This window comes from Neolamprologus multifasciatus, chromosome 1 (assembly GCF_963576455.1).
Source record: "Neolamprologus multifasciatus chromosome 1, fNeoMul1.2, whole genome shotgun sequence".
NCBI lineage: Eukaryota > Metazoa > Chordata > Actinopteri > Cichliformes > Cichlidae > Neolamprologus > Neolamprologus multifasciatus.
Genome location: NC_140439.1, coordinates 20,564,048 through 20,580,766, shown reverse-complemented (window position 1 = coordinate 20,580,766; position 16,719 = coordinate 20,564,048). Strand labels below are relative to the sequence as shown.

The window sequence follows — 16,719 nt, the reverse complement described above, 5'->3', positions numbered from 1 at the left end:
CAGGGGATCAAAGAATTATTTCTCCCACTGTATTTCCAAGTAAACAGTATCCATGATGACTCATAAAGGTCAGATGATTTCAGTGTCCCTTAAAAATGTTTTGTAATTAAGTTCATTGTGTGTTTTTTACTCCTTCCTTATTTTTTTCAAAAATCATAGTGATGTAAAAGACTTTAGATCAGTGATAATGCATTGTCTGAATGATCTGATAAATAACCTTGCTACACCATTTAGAGTATATATGGTGGCATATATAAATATATGTGTAACAGCTAGTGTCAGAACGTGTACACTGGGCTTTAGTGCCAGGAGTGCATTAAAAGAAGGCTGTCATTAAGCTTATATTTGTTTCTGAGTAGAAAGGAATGCTTGTATCAGTAACAGTACAAGACAATTAGTTACAACAGTAGCTAATCTCATGAGCAGGTATCTAAAAAAAATGTTGTAAGTTTTAAGATACCAATTGGAGAGAGAGAAGTAAATTAAGCTATATGTAATGTAACACGAAGACTACATAAAACTAGAGATCTACATACATATAGAGAGTTACATATTTGGCGAGTGGCTCCAGCAGAACCCACGAACAACATCCGAGATCTCTTCTATAACTAGAAAAAGGTTTGATTTTGCTGGCATCAAGGAACAAAGTAAACAAACTACACACTTTTCTCTTACAGAAGTATAGTAATCATACATATGTGTTGATATCCAAACCTTCTGTTTTATCTTGCTATATTTAAATTGATTCACCTTGATAAACGGGGCTGTGCACAGAGATAAAACAAGGGGAAATTACAGCTTTAGGAACTTTAATCCTGGTTGACTATAAGAGTTGTGGAAAAATGTTCAATACTGAAAACACTTGAAAATAGTTTTTAATTACACCAAAAACATCTTATCGAGGGTGGGTGTAATCTGCCATGAGGAATTGTAATGAAGTAATGTGCTGAAAAAAAGCCAAGGCAGTCTTCAGCTTCTTCATAATTAAAAATTATTTTAAGTATCCTGGCAATACAAACGAATAATGCGGTCTGCCTCTTGATGATCATCGGTGAGATGAGAAGTCAATCTTCACAGCTGGGTCAGTTTTATGGTCATATTGTTGTCGGTACTGACTGGCAACCACTTGTAAAATTAATGAGTACGATACAAATTTCTTTCTAGCTTACTCCCAACGTTCACATCATTGCTTGGTTGCACTAAAAAAAGCATAAATCCTCTGCTTATTCTAAAGTTTTACTTATTACAACATAATAGCAGCCCATAAAATTGATTAAATACATCACATACCATCTGTGTCATTTTTTATTTAAGAAAAACTATTTCTAGAATACAGAAGCAATGTGTGATAAATTAAGAACACCAAATAATGATTTAATAGTCTTTAAGACCGCCTTTAGAGACAATAATTTGAAATAATAATTTTCTGTATGACTTTGTCAATCTCTCAGATCACATTGGAGTCATTTTGGCCCAGTCTTCTTAACTGGATTGCTTCAGGTCATTTATTTATGCACAGCTCTCATGAGGTCCCACCACAGCATGTCAATCAGGTTGAAGAAGTTTTCTGGGCCATTGCAACACCTTGACAATGATTCCAGCAATGTTGGTGGTCATTGTCATTGTCATTCCAGTTTTGGTCAAGCCGTCAGACAGATGACCTCACACTGGACTCTAAAATACTCTGGTATACACAGAGTTCATGGATGACTCAAGGTGACAGCAGGGTGACATGTCCTGTGGTTGCAAAACAAGCCTCATCAGTCCTCCAATACCATGCTTGACAGTTGGTTTGTGCTTATATGCTGTGTTTGGTTTTGTCCAATCACAGTGCGGGCCATTACAGCTAAACACCTCTCACTTTGGTGTCCTCTGTTCAAAGCACATTCCTCCAGAATTGTTGTGGTTTGTTCAGACACAACTTTGCAAGCTAAGCTAAGCTATTTCTTTTTTGTTCTTTTGTTGTTCTTTCTCCACTTTCTTTCTCTGGTAGCTTTTCCAAACAAGACATATATGTTCAGCCTTTTTCTAATTGTCATGAACTTTAACATTTAATATGCTGAGGCCTGTAGGGTCTGAGATGTAGCTCTTATTAGTTTCTCTGAGCATTGTACAGTCTGACCTTGGAGTGATTTGCTGGGATGTCAACCTCTGGGGAGATTCACAACTCTGTGAATGTTTTCCACTTGTGAATAATCTTTCTAAGTGTAGAATGATGAACTTCTGATTGTTTGGAAATGGCCTCTTAACCCCTCATGGGTGGCAACAATTTCCTCTAAATTCATCACTGATGTCTGTCGTCCTTGGCATCGTGCTCACATGGACCTGAATGTTCCAGTTCAGCAAACTGCCCAAACCTCTGCTTTTGTAGAGCGGTGTAGTCACACTTGCTGATGACCAGTTAATCAAGCGCATTTGATTAGCAGCACCTGTCTGTTACTTATACTCTTGATGGAAATAGTAAGGTTGCACTTAGTTTTTCACACACTGTTTCTTTCCATTAAATAATGACAACAGGGTAAAATGTTTTTTGTTCATCTGATGTTGCATTTATCTAATGTTAAGACCTGCTAAGAACCAGATTATTTTTCATATGCCCTGCTCCAAAAAATCTTAGACGTTAAAGAGTGTGTACTTTCTTTTTTTTGCTGTGACTGGACATAACTGAATGCTCATTCAGGAAAAAGGAGGAAAAGGCTATAAAATCCATGTAGGTTCTTTGTTAAATTCTGAATTGTTACCTTCACATCTTCTCCCATATGTAGACAGTTTGAAGAAAAGATTACTACATAACACCGGGGTAATTATGTTGTACATTGCAGGCTGTGATCTAAAGCTTTACTGAGATTTGAAAGTTAAATAAAGCAAGTAGTAAAAAGGGAACTTACTGGTATCCTCCTTTGTTGTTCAGGTATCATAGAGGAAGAGTTATTGGCATCTGTGTGCTAGTAGCTTGTTTTATGTTTTTTCTGGAGTCTACAATGGAGCCATGCAGGCTGGGCAATGGACAAAATTAAGCCAATTTATCTCCTGCAGAGGCAGTGAGCCACTGGAGGCTGTAAATTGTTCACTTACTCAAAACAAAGACCATGAATGCAAGGCATTATGTTTTTTATTTTTATATGTTAATTTCTCACGGTGGTTTTGCAAAGAGAAGCATAGGCATTCTGCCCTTTCTGTGTTATTGTTAAATTGCTAAATGCACAAAAAACAACCAAACAAGTGTCAACATTAAAATTGCTGCAAACAAGTGCTCAGTCCAGTTTAAAAGCATCAATCCGCTAAAAGCACTGAAGCTTTTTGGAAAGTTTATCAGAGTTTAGTTGAGAGGACCTGAGAGGCAGTTTGTGAAAGCAAAAGTAAGCTTTACTCACAAAAATCAAGTTCATGGTCACAAAACACAGAGAGCAGGCAAAGGTAGAGGTGCAGGGAAGGATGAACAGAAAACAAGCAAATAAGTAGAAAGAATGTATAGATCTGCTGCAGGGACATCAGGAAATTTAAGGTGATGTCACAGTCACAGGTGAGAGTTATTCTTCTGAAGTGACAGTGGGTGAACAGAAAACTCAATCAGAAGAAGAAGTGTGGCTTAAAGTACTGACTGGCTGACTGATGGTCAAAGAAATATTTGAAGATGACAAAAATCTATTTGACTACGTTTTATCAAAGGCTATAAGAAATATTAGAGAACTGTATGTTTATTACTCAGCTCAGAGTTCTGATTCTCTTGTAATCAGCAATAATAACAAACAGGTTACATCCAAGAAAAATGAGAGTGAATTATATAATTATTTCACATTCTCTGCTGTAAAAACCGATGCTGTGAAAACAGGGATTATTACAGACGTAGTGAGCACACACAATAAATTTAACTCCTAAACTATTAAAAGACATTTCTGATATTAATATTTTGTCGTGTTTCTCATTATACAACTTCAGGAAATATATTCAATTAAAACTCTACCAATAAGGAAAGACAGCAGGCAGTTGTTGCCATCCCTGATCAATAAAAATCATTAAAGGGAAAGGTGCAAAAAGGTGCAAAACAAAGTACATCATGAGTCTGTGGCAAACAAAAAATAAGCAAACAAATAAAAAACAGCCCAGTAGAAAGGAACGGGGAAGATTGAAGTTATGCTAATTTAACATAAGTAAAAAGTTAGCTTCTGTTAGCTTCCTAAATGGCATTACACAACCATAAACAGGTGTCATAGAGGCCCTGGGAAAAACAGATTTGAACCCAAACCTCACAACAAACATATTTAGAGATTCTGAGAAGGTTTCTTTTCAGCTCAGTGACATCACCAATCAATGCAGCCTCTTCACAAACCCAATTTAAACACACGTTGGTGCTGTTTTCGGATTCTCCTCATGAGTAGGGATAGCGTTCACTCTTGTAAATACATGCTGAGATCAATAAATGTGGAAGAACTTGATTTGCAGTGTAATTTTCTGGTCAATACAGCTCATCAAGAGAAGAAAGAACTTGAATCACGTAACCTGACAAAGAAATCAGTCTTTTTATATGATAAGCTTTTTCCATCTTAGGCCTTATGTTGGAAAGAAATGTGTATGAAATATCAAATAATTGATTCTGCTACATAAAAAAAGTGGCCGACATAGTATACAGAAACATCTGTGCCGAGTATAACCTGGAAGTCCCGAGGTCAAAATGGGAGACGCCCCCAAGGGTGGTGGAGAATGACCGAGCTAAGATCCTGTGGGACTTCCAGATACAGGCGGACAAAATGCTGGTGGCTACCACAGAGACAGAGATCTCGGATGTTGTTCCTGGGATCTCCTGGAGCCACTCGCCTAGTTTGGGAGTCACCGCACCTAGTGCTCCGATTACCACTGGGACCACTGTTACCTTCACCCTCCACATTTTCTCGAGCTCTTCTCTGAGCCCTTGGTATTTCTAAAGTTTCTCATGTTCTTTCTTCTTGATGTTGCTGCCATTCGGAACCGCTACATCGATCACTACGGCCGTCTTCTTCTGTTTGTCTACTACCACTATGTGCAGTTGGTTAGCCACCACCATTTTGTCCGTCTGTATCTGGAAGTCCCACAGGATCTTAGCTCGGTCATTCTCCACCACCCTTGGGGGCGTCTCCCATTTTGACCTCAGGACTTCCAGGTTATACTCGGCACAGATGTTCCTGTACACTATGCCGGCCACTTGGTTATGACGTTCCATGTATGCCCTGCCTGCTATCTTACATCCTGCTGTTATGTGCTGGATTGTCTCAGGGGCATCTTTACACAGTCTGCACCTGGGGTCTTGCCTGGCGTGGTAGACCCCAGCCTCTATGGATCTTGTGCTCAGAGCTTGTTCCTGTGCTGCCGTGATTAGTGCCTCTGTGCTGTCTTTCAGTCCAGCTTTGTCCAGCCACTGGTAGGATTTCTGAATATCCGCCACCTCCACTATCTGCCGGTGGTACATAACGTGCAGGGGCCTGTCCTTCCATGATGGTTCCTCGTCTCCCTCCTCTTTCTTGGGTTTCTGCTGCCTGAGGTATTCACTGAGCACGCGGTCGGTTGGGGCCATCTTACTGATGTATTTGTGGATGTTTGTTGTCTCATCCTGGACCGTGGTGCTGACACTCATCGGCCCCCTCCTTAGTGTACAGCCTCAGGGTGCTGGACTTGGGGTGGAACCCTCCATGCAGGGTCAGGAGTTTCCTTGTCTTGATGTCAGTGGCTTCTATCTCCTGCTTTGGCCAACTTATTATCCCAGCAAGGTACCTGATCACGCGCAGGGCGTAGGTGTTGATAGCCCGGTTCTTGTTCTTACCATTCAGCTGACTTGTTAGGACTTGCCTGACCCTCTGCAGGTACTTGGTGGTTGCAGCTTTTCTAGCGACCCCCTCATGGTTCCCATTTGCCTGTGGGATCCCCAGGTACTTGTAACTGCCCTCTATGTCTGCAACGTTGCCTTCTGGTAGTTTGTTCCCTACCATCAAACTACCATATATGTGTGTGTGTGTGTGTGCGTGTGCGTGTGCGTGTGTGTGTGTGTGTGTGTGTGTGTGTGTGCGTGTGTGTGTGTGTGTGTGTGTGTGTAAAGCTCATTTGTGATGTGCTTTACTCTCTTTTGCTTGCAGTGTGCTTCAGTGAGGATTGAGAGTGTTATCAGTGATACTGGCATTTCTTGCTCTTTTCTTGACTTTTAAATGCCAATGTGCAAAAGTGAGAAAGGGGGATTCTCTTTTTTTTTTTAACATGAACATTACACTTTCTGTCAGATGAATTGATATACAAAAAATGCCCAAAACAGTAGAATATAATACAGTGTTTTGATGGGAGAAACTAAGCTAAAAGTATAGCACAACAGAAATCAGTTATGTTCAACATAAGATTAACTGGAGATTAGTTACGTTTTGCCAGTAACAGGTTGGATCCTCAATTGACTTTAGAACTGCCTTGATTCTTAATAGTAGGGATTCACTGACACAATAGTATCGCACAGCTGCTGCAGATACATTGTCATGTCCAAGAAACCAGTTTGAGCTTTCTGACATGTTACCTGCTAGAAACAGCTATCAGAAGATGGGTGCACAGTGGAAATCGTCAGCTGATGTGGGTTGTACAATTTGAACAATGCTCAGGTGGTACTAAAGAGCTTAGTTTTATTTGTTTTATATATTTTTTTGTTTTTTGTTTTATACTCTTTTGTTAGTTTCAACCTATTTCACCAGCTGTAGCTCATAATTGACAGTTGTGGCTTCCTTGTGTGGTCTTCCACTGCTGTAGCCCAATCTAGTTCAAGGTTCAACATGTTGTACATCGAGAGATGCTCTTCTGCATACCTTGATTGCAACCACCTGTTATTTGAGTTAATGTTGCCTTTCTATGAGCTCAGAGCAGTCTGACCATTTTCCTCCACAAAGCATTTTTACACAGAGAAATTCCACTCACTGGATATTTTTTCTCTTTGACAACATGCTCTGCAAAACCTAGAGACAGTTATGTAGAAAAATCCCAGTAGATCAGCAGTTTTTGATATACTCATACCAGTCTATCTGGCGCTAATAGCCATGCCATGACCATGTCCACATGCCTAAATGGACTGAGTTGCTAAAATGTGATTGGCTGATTAAATACTTCTGACAACAGGTATGCCTAATAAAGTGGCCAGTGGATGTGCACTGGAGTGTAATTTGAACTGTTTGATGTGTTGAACAGCATCATTGGCTCACCTTTCCATTCTTTTTATTATAAAGTCAACATCATAACATTTCTGCATTTGTACAGCTCTACTGCTGATTCCAACGATTAGCACGAGCATGTGTACACCGCTCTATTTAACTCGATCAGCACGTAACTGCCAATCATCCCAACCCAGCAGAATATTTGCAGCTCCTCTATAGATTACTTTTCCCCCTTCAGGTTCCTCAGTTACATAATCTAGCAAAAACCCAAAGTAACCTTTGCCCAATGAAATTGTGAAGCAGTATTCCAGCATGTCTGTCGTCTTATTATGAAAAGAGTCAGAAAAAGTGACCCAGTGCTTTTTATGCCTTGTGAGAGCATAGTGTGTACATTCCCAGGTGAGCGTTAACACTGTATCTGGTGGATGAATAAACACAAAAACCGACTGCAACAGGTCCTGATAAAATTCAATATAAGTCCAAAGTCAAACAAGAAAACCTCCACCAAGGCAGCTCTGTCTCTATGCAGTATATACTTTTAGGAGAACAGTATTATACCTTGTATGTCTTCTTTGTTCATACTTTTAAAAAGCGTGTGGTCCAGTGAAAACAAAAGCAAAGCACAACTCATAATATATATAGGAAATAATAATTATTCAGGCTCATAGTACATGTATTCTAATTATATAATTAAAAAGTCACTGTTGGCCTTAACATCAATTTATTGACCTTGAAGGAAAGGTTAGACGTCAACCGCGGCATGGCATTCAAAATCATTATATGGTACTTTTTATATGTTGACAATAAACACTATACATTTGTAAGAATACATTTTTATTCAATAAATCATTAAGTTGAACATGAAGCCCTCGGTAGCCAAATTTTAATGGATTGTTAACATGACCCCGATCTACACCCCTACAAAGTTTTATCAGGATTCATTCAAAACATGTTAAGCTTACAGACAGAATCTACCAAAAACAAAACCTCTTTTGCAAAAGAATCAGGACAGTATTTTCTTTTGCTCCTTTAATTACAGTATTTTTGCTTCTTTTTTTTTTCTGCTTTTAACAAAAATGAAGCAGCCAGTCTGCTCATGCTACTTGAGAAATAAAAAAGGGTGGCATAGGTGAAAAAAATAAAAAAAATCTTGACAGACTGTAAGATGGCTCTCCCACTTTAACTCATCTAGATCTCTGTATTGATAACGCCACGGCTGTGTGACTCCATTGTAGGTAGGATTCTCACATCGCTTTAGTTATTCCGCTTTATTTTAGTAAAGCTGAAAGGATGGAAGTGAGAGGGAAGGGAGACGCTATGCCGGTGGGAAACAGAAGAGTTAAAGTTGTGATTTCATGAGGGAGTCTAATTTATACGACTATATCTGTTGGTGTCAGAGGTGTAGACAGATCTAGGGCTGTGGCACAGAGACACTGTATAGAGACCGTACTAGTTTTCTTTTGTATAATGAGCTTCCTTCTTTGGCCATTTTGTCTAGACTGAGATGATTTATAGGCATGTATCCTCTTAACATCTTATGTGTCTTACACCTGACAATGCCTACAGTACATATCATCTCATTACATATAATTACATTAGGTGGGCTTCGCTTAAGGAGAGATGTGACATTCACTGGCACCAGTCCCTACTGGAAAATTAAAACCTCACCTTTCAGATTCTTCTTAGCTCTGAACATGAAGAGGCTGCTTTTAATTTCCTTTCTCCCGACTCCAGTAGGAAAAATACAAAACCCAATACACTTAAACCTTTTAGAAATGTGATTTTTTTTTTTTTAAGTTTTTTTTTTTTAAATCAGGGCACCTCTACTAGTTTCACTCCACTGTATTTTATTTCACATTTTAATTACCTTGTTTATCAGTCGAATATTTACTTCCTCCGCACAGTACAAAGACAGCCTGTTGGGTTAATTAGTGATTCTAAATTGGATGTGGGTGTAAAAATGAGCGCTGGCGACCTGTCCACGGTGTACCCAGGCTCTCGGTTGGGATAGGCTCCAGCATCGGATAAGCAGAAACAAAAAAAGTGGATGGATGGAATATTTATTTGTTATGGTTACTCATATTAATTTGCATTTTAATTATCTTGTCTAACAGACCATGTTGAGTAAACGGAAAGTTTTCCGTGATTTTTATTTAACCAGCTGTGATAATGCCTCTTCTCTTTGTGCTTTATCTCCTTTCTTTTCGTGTTGACAGATGTCACTGAACAAAAAAGGACTGTCCACACATGATTTCTTGAGATTGAATAAGGGTCGACTGGATAGATGAAAGTGTAATAACTTTAGTGATCCCTTAACTTTAAATCTCCCGCAACTGTCATCATTGCAGTTTTCTCATTTGATTTATTAACAACCACACCTGCGAAATTAATGACCTACCCATCAAATTCACCTGCATCTTTTCGTTTAATTTGCATATTTAGTATGAAAATGCAAACAAAGATGATGAACCTAGTAAACATTTCTTGCTAAAAGTATATTAGCATAGTCACCATGACTGTATTGTCACCCTTGCATTAGCATTTATCTCAAGCACGCAGCCTCCTAAGGTCTCACAGTATTATGAGGGGTTTCACATTAAGTGTTTGTGTTATGGGAAAACTTACACTGAATGCTGATAGTTTCTGAATGCTGAACGTTTTTTGTTTACGCCCAAGCAGTAACAATGGCTCTTGAATTGCAAAATAAATGTGAAAATTGAAATGAAAAAGAGAGAATGTCAGTGGACGGCACGAGGGTGCAGGAGAGTGCGATAACAAATGAGGCACGATTCAGGACCGCGGGATGACATTGCTTGACTGTACAACATTTTCTCAAAGTGAATTTAATTGAACTCGGAATCCAAACTTCATTCTCCTCTGTGGCGCTGTGTCTTTTCTTCTTGCCTATCAGGATGCTTGAATCCTGATTCCAGATGACTCATCTATTGACATGTTTGAAGAGACTTGCTTCAATCAAGCTCTCTGCATGCATGATCGACCAAGGGTGCTGAGAAAGCTGCTGGTGCCTGGGAACACGGCATCATTTGAAGATAATATAATGTAATCGTAGGAATTGCTTTTCCTTTTTGTAACTTGCACAGGTGCTCCTCACAAAAGCATTATTAACAGCTTTATTCTTTAACTTGTGTCTATGTCTATGCGTAAACATACATGTATGTGCACAAAGTAACAGGAGAATAACGGGCATGTGAGCGATAACACTGGGCAAGCTTACTGGAAGCATTTCAAAGGTGTGTACTGTTCCCTCGGGGAAGGGGGAGTAGCTAATTACTACAGAGATTTCCCATTCTCCATCACTTATTAGTCATTTTCCTCATTACAGGCAACCAGCCACTGAGAATAAAACCAACCAATGAGTCCTCCTCCTGTCCTTACAGCACCTCCAGATAGACCTCCAAGTAATACCAGGGCGAGGGAAGCCCAGCTGAGTTTAAAGGCATTAAAAGTAATGTGATAACATGGAGGCAATGAGCTGCTTTCACTAAACAACAGCACCTTGTCCCAGGGTGCAAGCCTGTTGTTGATTTTATTGCCAGTGAATGTTAAGCGATGGTGAGTGTTCTTTAATTGTGGCCATAAATCAGTCGACCAGGCACAAAAAGGGCTGCAGAAGAAAGCCCGACAGCGAGAGAAGGAAAAACCGTCTATACTGGACTCAGAGCCCACCTGAGGCTCAAAGCCATCCTGGACATTTAGTGGCCTTGATAAAAACAGTTTTCATCACAATCAAACCCCTCCTTCGTTCATAAAACATGTGCAGATGACCTCCTGCCAGAGTCCTCGCCACATCCTGCATCTTTGTCCCTGAATCTGACAAAAATGAAGGTCTACATCTCCCCACAAGTAGGTGTCACCATGGAAACAACCGTTATTCAGTGCTCTCAACAATAGCCGTTAAATGAAAGGAGCTGTCTGATGGAATTAAAGAGTAGGCTTAGTCCCTCTTTCCATGCAAGGTACTCACAGCATCGGCAAACCACACAAAGCAAATGTGTAGCTGATAGCCTAACCTACTTTTTACCAAGCACATCAGTATCGCTTTTTCTTTTCATCCTGCTTGTGTGGCAGCGTGAGGCGAGGAAATGTTTTGTGAGATGATCACTGGAATATATGAGTAGGATCAGAAGAAGCTAGATGACAAAAGAAACAGATTAATACTGATTCGAGATTTGAACCATTCAGTAATTAATCGTTTATTTAATTACAATAACCCCCAGAGACATTTTCACTTAAATGATGAGATTTATTTACCTAACTGCAAGACAAAGAGCATAAACTACAGGAACAGAGGTTTGTGCAAATGCAGGCTTGCATATTAGCATATCATAAAATCCAAAGGAAGGACTGTACAGCACAGCGTAACAATAAAAGTATGCATGCAATAAATCCCTTTTTTCCCTTTAAAGAAATCAAATATTTACTAATGATGCATGGGATCCTTGTTGGCCACGGGGCCGGCAGTTACACCAGGTTCATATTACAGCTATGGACTGTAAACCCTACTCTGCTGAGCAGGGGAAAGATAAAGAGAAAGAGAGAGAGTGCATGGGAAATTTCCGATACAACGAGGAGGTGTAAAACGTATGACTTGTTAATTTTGTCTGACAATAGTGCAAGAATAGATAAGGGAGAATAAGTAGCTCAGTGAATTCCTCACAGCTTTTTTTTTTCAATCTGCAGAGCAAGATGGGCACATGCACTGCGGTCTTACTGCTTTAGTTAACTCTTGATTGCACCATTATGGTGCAGTAGATAAATTCTCATTAGAATAAGAATGCCGTTTATTTTATTTTTTTTTAAAAATCGAATTAAGTTTGTTGAGCCTTGTTGACGCCTGGGTTCAGGGCAGTTCTTGCAAACAAGCACACAATTATTATTTCAGCATTCCATATTTGAATCATTGCAGTTAAAAGGAAATGGAAACAGAATAAGATCTTTAATTGATTTGAGTAAAGATTTCGAAGATTTGTTTGCGGAAAATCTGGTGAAGCATAGAAGACCCATCCATCACTGCTGTACAACCATCAAACACCCCTTGTAATTTAGATAAGCCATGAAGCATTGTTGATGATAAAAGCAAACTAAAGTTGCTTATAAGGGATAACATTTAGCCTGAATTCTGTGGTTAATTACTGATCATTTTTAAAATCCCATCTCATGCAAATGTTAAAGGTATAAGGGAATGAACCATTTGAGCCGGAGCAGCTCATAACCTGAGGCAGAGTCGCGTAGAGTGAGATACTGTAAGTTACAGGGGACAAAAAGCGTATTGCCACGTTAAGGCACAAATCACAGAATGAACATTGATGTCTTCTAGTTATTAATAAGGGAGCTGGTTTGCCCTCAAGGAACAGAAATACTAGTTGATATCTGCACTTCCTGCCATATTTCATTAGAACAAGTGGCAGCTAAAGAATTGTGATAAAGTACAAAGCTTGCTTCATTGACAAAATCTCTTAAAAAATGCTTTTTGTTACAGTAATTATCCAAGAATGGCAACATTTTCTGTGCTGTAAATCATTTACAGGAGAATAATAAGGACTGTATTAAGATGCATGAACAGCAAAACAATTATTCATCAAAAGTCAAAGTCAAAACTTCTGAATAAACAGCCAAAATTTTCAGATGCTGATTATTCCAGCCGAGAATTTCCTCATTTTTGCATTTATTCCTACCCCGCTGTAAACTGGTAACACGGAGCTACGCTTCAGCTGTGAGACGCAATTCCCTCCAGGATTATTTACATTCGAGTAACCGAGTACGGATCTGAATCAAGGCCTGCTGAATCAATAGGTCTCATCCTGTGATCCACAGTGACAGAAGAATCCTCAATAGCTGATCATCAAAGTTCAAAAAGCAGCTGACAGCAGTGTTTAGGTGCTTTCATGGGAAGTCAATAATCTTTGTCTGGGGAAGGGTGGTTAAACTCTAGAGGACAAATCAAAGTCTGACTAGTATCTGTAGTTTGGAGTGGATATGTGTATGATGGAGTAGCTGTAAAGACTTCATTTGCTTCCTGTACATTTATTGGCAGTGACAGAGTGGTTTCTTTCCAAGTGCATTTGTCACCATTCAGAATCATTCACAGTGCAAATGCACCATTGTAGATAAAATATACAAAGTACAGGGTCAAATAAAGAACAGCCAAACCGTGTTAGAGTATAATTTGCACATTATCCAGCTTGACAGTCGTGGAGTGTTCATGTTATTTATTTTTACTGAAACTCACTACTGTATGATCACGTTTTTAATAAGCAATGGTCATCAGATGATTAATGAGGAATTTAACACTTTCTGTGGGGCTTAAACTTGTAATCATTAACCTCCTAAGACCCGAACTCTTCCACGGCATGTATTTTTAATTTCTCTTTGATATTTGGTCATTTTGGGGCCCGGTGAATGTAAAAACAAAGAATTACCAGATTTTTTTTTTTAACCTTATTTTTGTTTTTAAGAAAAATAAAAGCCAAATATGAGGATATTCGTTTAAAATTTTAATAGAACAGTAGCAGTATAATGTCCTCGCAAGTGGATATCAGGCCCTTGTAGAGCAAAATTCAGTATTTTGGTCTAAATAACCCAAAATGTGATGTCCACTTATGTGGACGCCAGGTCCTAGGAGGTTAACACTGTCATTAAAGCAAACCTTGCATATGCAACTGAATACCAAAGGAGAACACAACACTAAGCAAAATATAGGATTTCTTTAGTTCAGGGAGAGATTTCATTCAAAACGTAAAAATCTTTTGAATTAGTGTCGATCAATAAAAATATAATGCTCAGGTGAAATCTACATTCTTGGAAATAGTTACTTGATTAGGCAAAAGTTTTTGTTGTCAAGGTTATTTGTACACTTGAAAATTAATTAAATGCCAAGAGGACGCCTTTTGAAGGCGAAAAATGTCCTTCTTTCTGGTGCTGTTGACTTTTTGCACACTCTTTGAAAAATAATTGCCGGTAGCTTAAACACACAGTCTCCCTTTTCTTCTTTAGATTGCAATATCCACACAGGTATTCACAGTACAATAATAATATATATATATATATATTTTTTTTAAAAACAGCAACTTGTTTTTCTGCTGCAAAGCGTTTCAGTTTAGAGACTGTGCTTTAAGCACTGTAGCATTAGTAATAAGGGCAAAACATGACAGCTTTTTCTGACTGACACGGGTTACGGGCTACACTCTGAACAATATGAAGACAATCTGACAAAGCTCAGGCAGGATAAATAAAAATGAAGGTTACGTCTTTTATATACTGAACATTGTGAAGCTCAATAGAACAGCAAAATCAAAGGTCTCCATCCAGTAAACGGGAAACCTTCAGGCAAGAGTTAGATGGAAGTGAAATAAAGAACATTTTATCATGGATCGACGTTTTTCTTTTTTTATTATTATGAAACGCTGAAGAAAATGGAAATTTGGTGACCAGTCATACTATTGTTTTAGATTGATCTATCTGATGTAAATGTAATGGATATATTAAGTTGTGCATAACAGCGCTAGTGGTTCACTTGTGCTTTCATTTCTTGTCTTTCTCACCCATTAAATCTATCATCAAACATCAAGTAGAATTATATTTCATATAAAAGGCAGCACAAAAAAGGAACGGAAATATATCTATAAAAAGAAGTCACTGCAGAAATTACAACCTGCATGGTTTAGAGATGACAACAAACAAAGATGGACAATTCAGAGGGAAAGGATTCACCCGACAAAAAGCATGACTTTCACAGCTTACATCGTAGCCACTAGACAAGAGACCAAAAATAGGGCGCAGTCATCGATTAGCTCTTTGAGAGTATGTTACTCGAGCTTTGCTCACAGATACCCTCAGAAAAGGCAGCGCCTTACAACCTTTCGCTACTACACAACCACCCAAACACATCTTATGTTCCTGTCTTGCTCTGTCTTTTCGGCTCCCTGTTACAACTGAAAAAGCACACCAAGAGCTGAAGCTGTAGCAAATATTGCAGATTGCTGAAGTTATTATGTCGCTTACAGTTTCACAGAAGTTCAAGATGAACAAGTCTGGCATGAGAGCGCTCAACAAAGATATTTCCATTGCTGCTGTTTTTTCATCAGGTTTTCTTGGAAAATGGTTCAGAGCTGTTATTTAGACGCTTATTTTACACAGGATACATACATTTGGCAACCTGTACAGTCCAACTGTCAATCACACATGGCACTAATTGTTTTTGTTTGCCAAGAAGTAGTAGTGCCAGTTCTTGCATTTGCAATGAGGGCTGCTCTTGATTTGTTGATTATGGTTGCTGCCTTTTGGAAGAAAAAAAAAAAGCTTTTATGCCTTAGCAACCGTTTTCATTTATTCCAATGTCAGGTCATGGGTTGTTTGGCCAATTCTGCAGACAGATTTTGATTTGCAGGGCAAATTGTTTATTTGTTATTAACTATTTTAAACCATCCACACGTCCATGCTTAAGTTAAAACAATCAAATTGCGATGAAATCATCTGGTATAGCACCTCTCCAAAACAATATCTGAACACACTGTATGTATAAGGGGAAAAAGCTGAACTTCATGGGCAACAAAGAATATTAAGCCTGCCGCGATCAGTAGATCGTCACTAAGGGATTTGTCTGCATGCATAAAAATCATGGGGGAAAAAAAATCCTCCAGGACTCCTGATGCTGAAACAGCTGGATGGTCGATTTGCACAGTCAGAGACGAGTGCTCAATCCGCACTGAGCGCAGAAATATAACCCACAATCTCTGTAGTACCGTCCTTGTGTAAACACTTTGCTTGTTTTGAAAAATGAAATACACGAGTGACAACACATTTAGAAGGTTTTTTTTCTCCAGTTTATGTCCAAAGTGAGACAAGCATCCTTCTCAGTTTGCCAGACTGATGCTGTGGTCAAAGCTTGGTCGCGGGAACAGGGTGTGCAGTTATTCTGTTGGAGTGGTGGCAACTGGGCTGAGGATGGGAGTCGATAAGTCCCTCATAGGACTCATAGGAGAGATGGCCTTGTGGCTGAAGTACTCTACTACTTGGCTGGGCACCTCTGCCAGAACACATTTGGCCAGGGCGGCAGGTGATGCCTGCAACAAAGTTAGAGAACAGCTGGAGTTGTTAAGACAATTGTTAAACATTGTTTTAATCTGTGATAAGGAACATAAAGGTTATAAGGTTTCTCATCTACATCTAGAGCCTCTGGTGGCAATAATGATGTTCTTTGTTTCAGACAAATTTTTAAAAGTACGTCAGAGTAAGACACTCTATTAGATGGCACCTGTTGTGTGCATTACACTGTACAAAGTCTGTTCTGTCTCACTCCCAGGAGTTACATAAACCAAAATAATAAGTCCTGCAGTGTTTGTTTTACTGTATTGCCACTGATTTGTGTTTTTCTTACTATGAAGGGGCAATCTACAGTTGCACAGTAGCATAAAGTTATACATATACATTACAGCAACATAAATGTGGCAACATATCTTATAATTCATTTTCAACCTAAGTGACTTGCATGAACTGAAAAACTAACCTAATATGCAGTAAGTAAATTAAAATGAATCTGATTCATCAG

General features: G+C 38.9%; 1 protein-coding gene across 5 annotated transcripts in view; it reads right to left on the bottom strand.

The window, feature by feature from the left end:
• Positions 1 to 11,394: 11,394 nt before the first annotated feature.
• The window catches only part of cpne7 (copine VII), a 38,628-nt gene continuing 33,303 nt past the window's right edge, over positions 11,395 to 16,719 (bottom strand). For all 5 annotated transcript variants that reach the window (XM_085162899.1, XM_085162881.1, XM_085162873.1 and 2 more), the window contains one exon: positions 11,395 to 16,234. In XM_085162899.1, coding sequence (XP_085019025.1) covers positions 16,082 to 16,234 — 153 coding nt within the window. In that variant the 3' untranslated portion in view covers positions 11,395 to 16,081. The remainder of the gene's footprint in view (positions 16,235 to 16,719) is intronic.